At 37.5% G+C, this 1,028-nt stretch overlaps 1 protein-coding gene across 1 annotated transcript in view; it reads right to left on the minus strand.

The window, feature by feature from the left end:
- The window catches only part of LOC122259038 (glutamate receptor ionotropic, kainate glr-3), a 7,761-nt gene extending 6,952 nt beyond the window's left edge, over positions 1–809 (minus strand). The window contains exons 1-2 of the mRNA XM_086543226.1: positions 562–809; positions 1–20 (exon numbers count right to left, since the gene is read on the minus strand). The exon at positions 1–20 is cut by the window's left edge and continues 81 nt beyond it. Of these exons, the coding sequence (XP_086399352.1) occupies positions 1–20; positions 562–606 (65 nt within the window). The 5' untranslated portion in view covers positions 607–809. The remainder of the gene's footprint in view (positions 21–561) is intronic.
- Between the last annotated feature and the right edge of the window lie 219 nt (positions 810–1,028).

Consider the following 1,028-nt stretch of genomic DNA (forward strand, 5'->3'; position numbering starts at 1 on the left):
AAGATGGTGTATGGCGGCCACTGGGGAGGTGTTTTTCAATAAGAGAGTGTTAATGGGAAGTTTCCAAGTATAGGTACAGTGTGATTGCAGAGGATTTAATTACTACTTGTACTGCAGAATGTTATAGAAGTAATGAATCAATGTCGCTAATAATCACGGTTTTACGTATGCAAAAATGTTTTTAGCTGGTCTAGATTAGCGTTCTTCAAACTTTTTAAATTTTGACCCCGTTACCTTCACGCCCTTATTTATTAGACAGTATTGCACACTAGTCACTAGTTTTTACACTGGTATCCTATACGAAAAAAACTATTTCATTTTTTATTACTTACTATATCTACTGTCAAATACTTTTGCACTTTATGTGTGTTCCTTATTCCTTTATTCATATGATTATACATTTAGCGAGACGCAGTGACCTACTGACTGATAGCTCGGGACCCGCTACTAGGTCGCGACCCGGACTTTACAGAACCCTGATCTAGGTTATATCAAAAAAATATTTTCAACCTGTTAGAATCTCACACAAATAACCCTGTATAAATGCAATTTCGAACTTACATCCGCAATGCAAAATTTGAGGCAATTCGAAGCATTGTGAGACATGCTTCAAGAGATAGCAACGACAAAGAACACCGAAGAGTTCCTCAAGTACCCAGCGCTGACAAGAAGCTCTGGTTGATTCGTGGTGTCGTCTCCTTGGGCAATGGTCGTGAAACTGTGCGCTGAACTCGCTTAAATTACTGCCACATTCCCACGCAAGCGAAGAGGGATCAAATAGAATGGCAGTAAACCTTTCCTTTCTTTAAAAAAAAGGAAAAGAAAAAGAAAAAGAAAAACGTTTCAGAATATTGTATGACACATAAGTAAGAATTCAACCCTTATTTTGCTGGTGGTTTGTTAGAATCTGGCGATCCTTTTTTGCGTTCTATTTACATTGTTTACTAATTCAAGCAAAACGAGAACTCTGGTGTTTATGATTAATGAAGCACTATATGACACTGATAATCTTCATCCTATCCAGACAC

This window comes from Penaeus japonicus, unplaced genomic scaffold (assembly GCF_977035675.1).
Source record: "Penaeus japonicus unplaced genomic scaffold, GWHDUDI00000001_assembly GWHDUDI00000013, whole genome shotgun sequence".
Classification (NCBI taxonomy): Eukaryota; Metazoa; Arthropoda; class Malacostraca; order Decapoda; family Penaeidae; genus Penaeus; species Penaeus japonicus.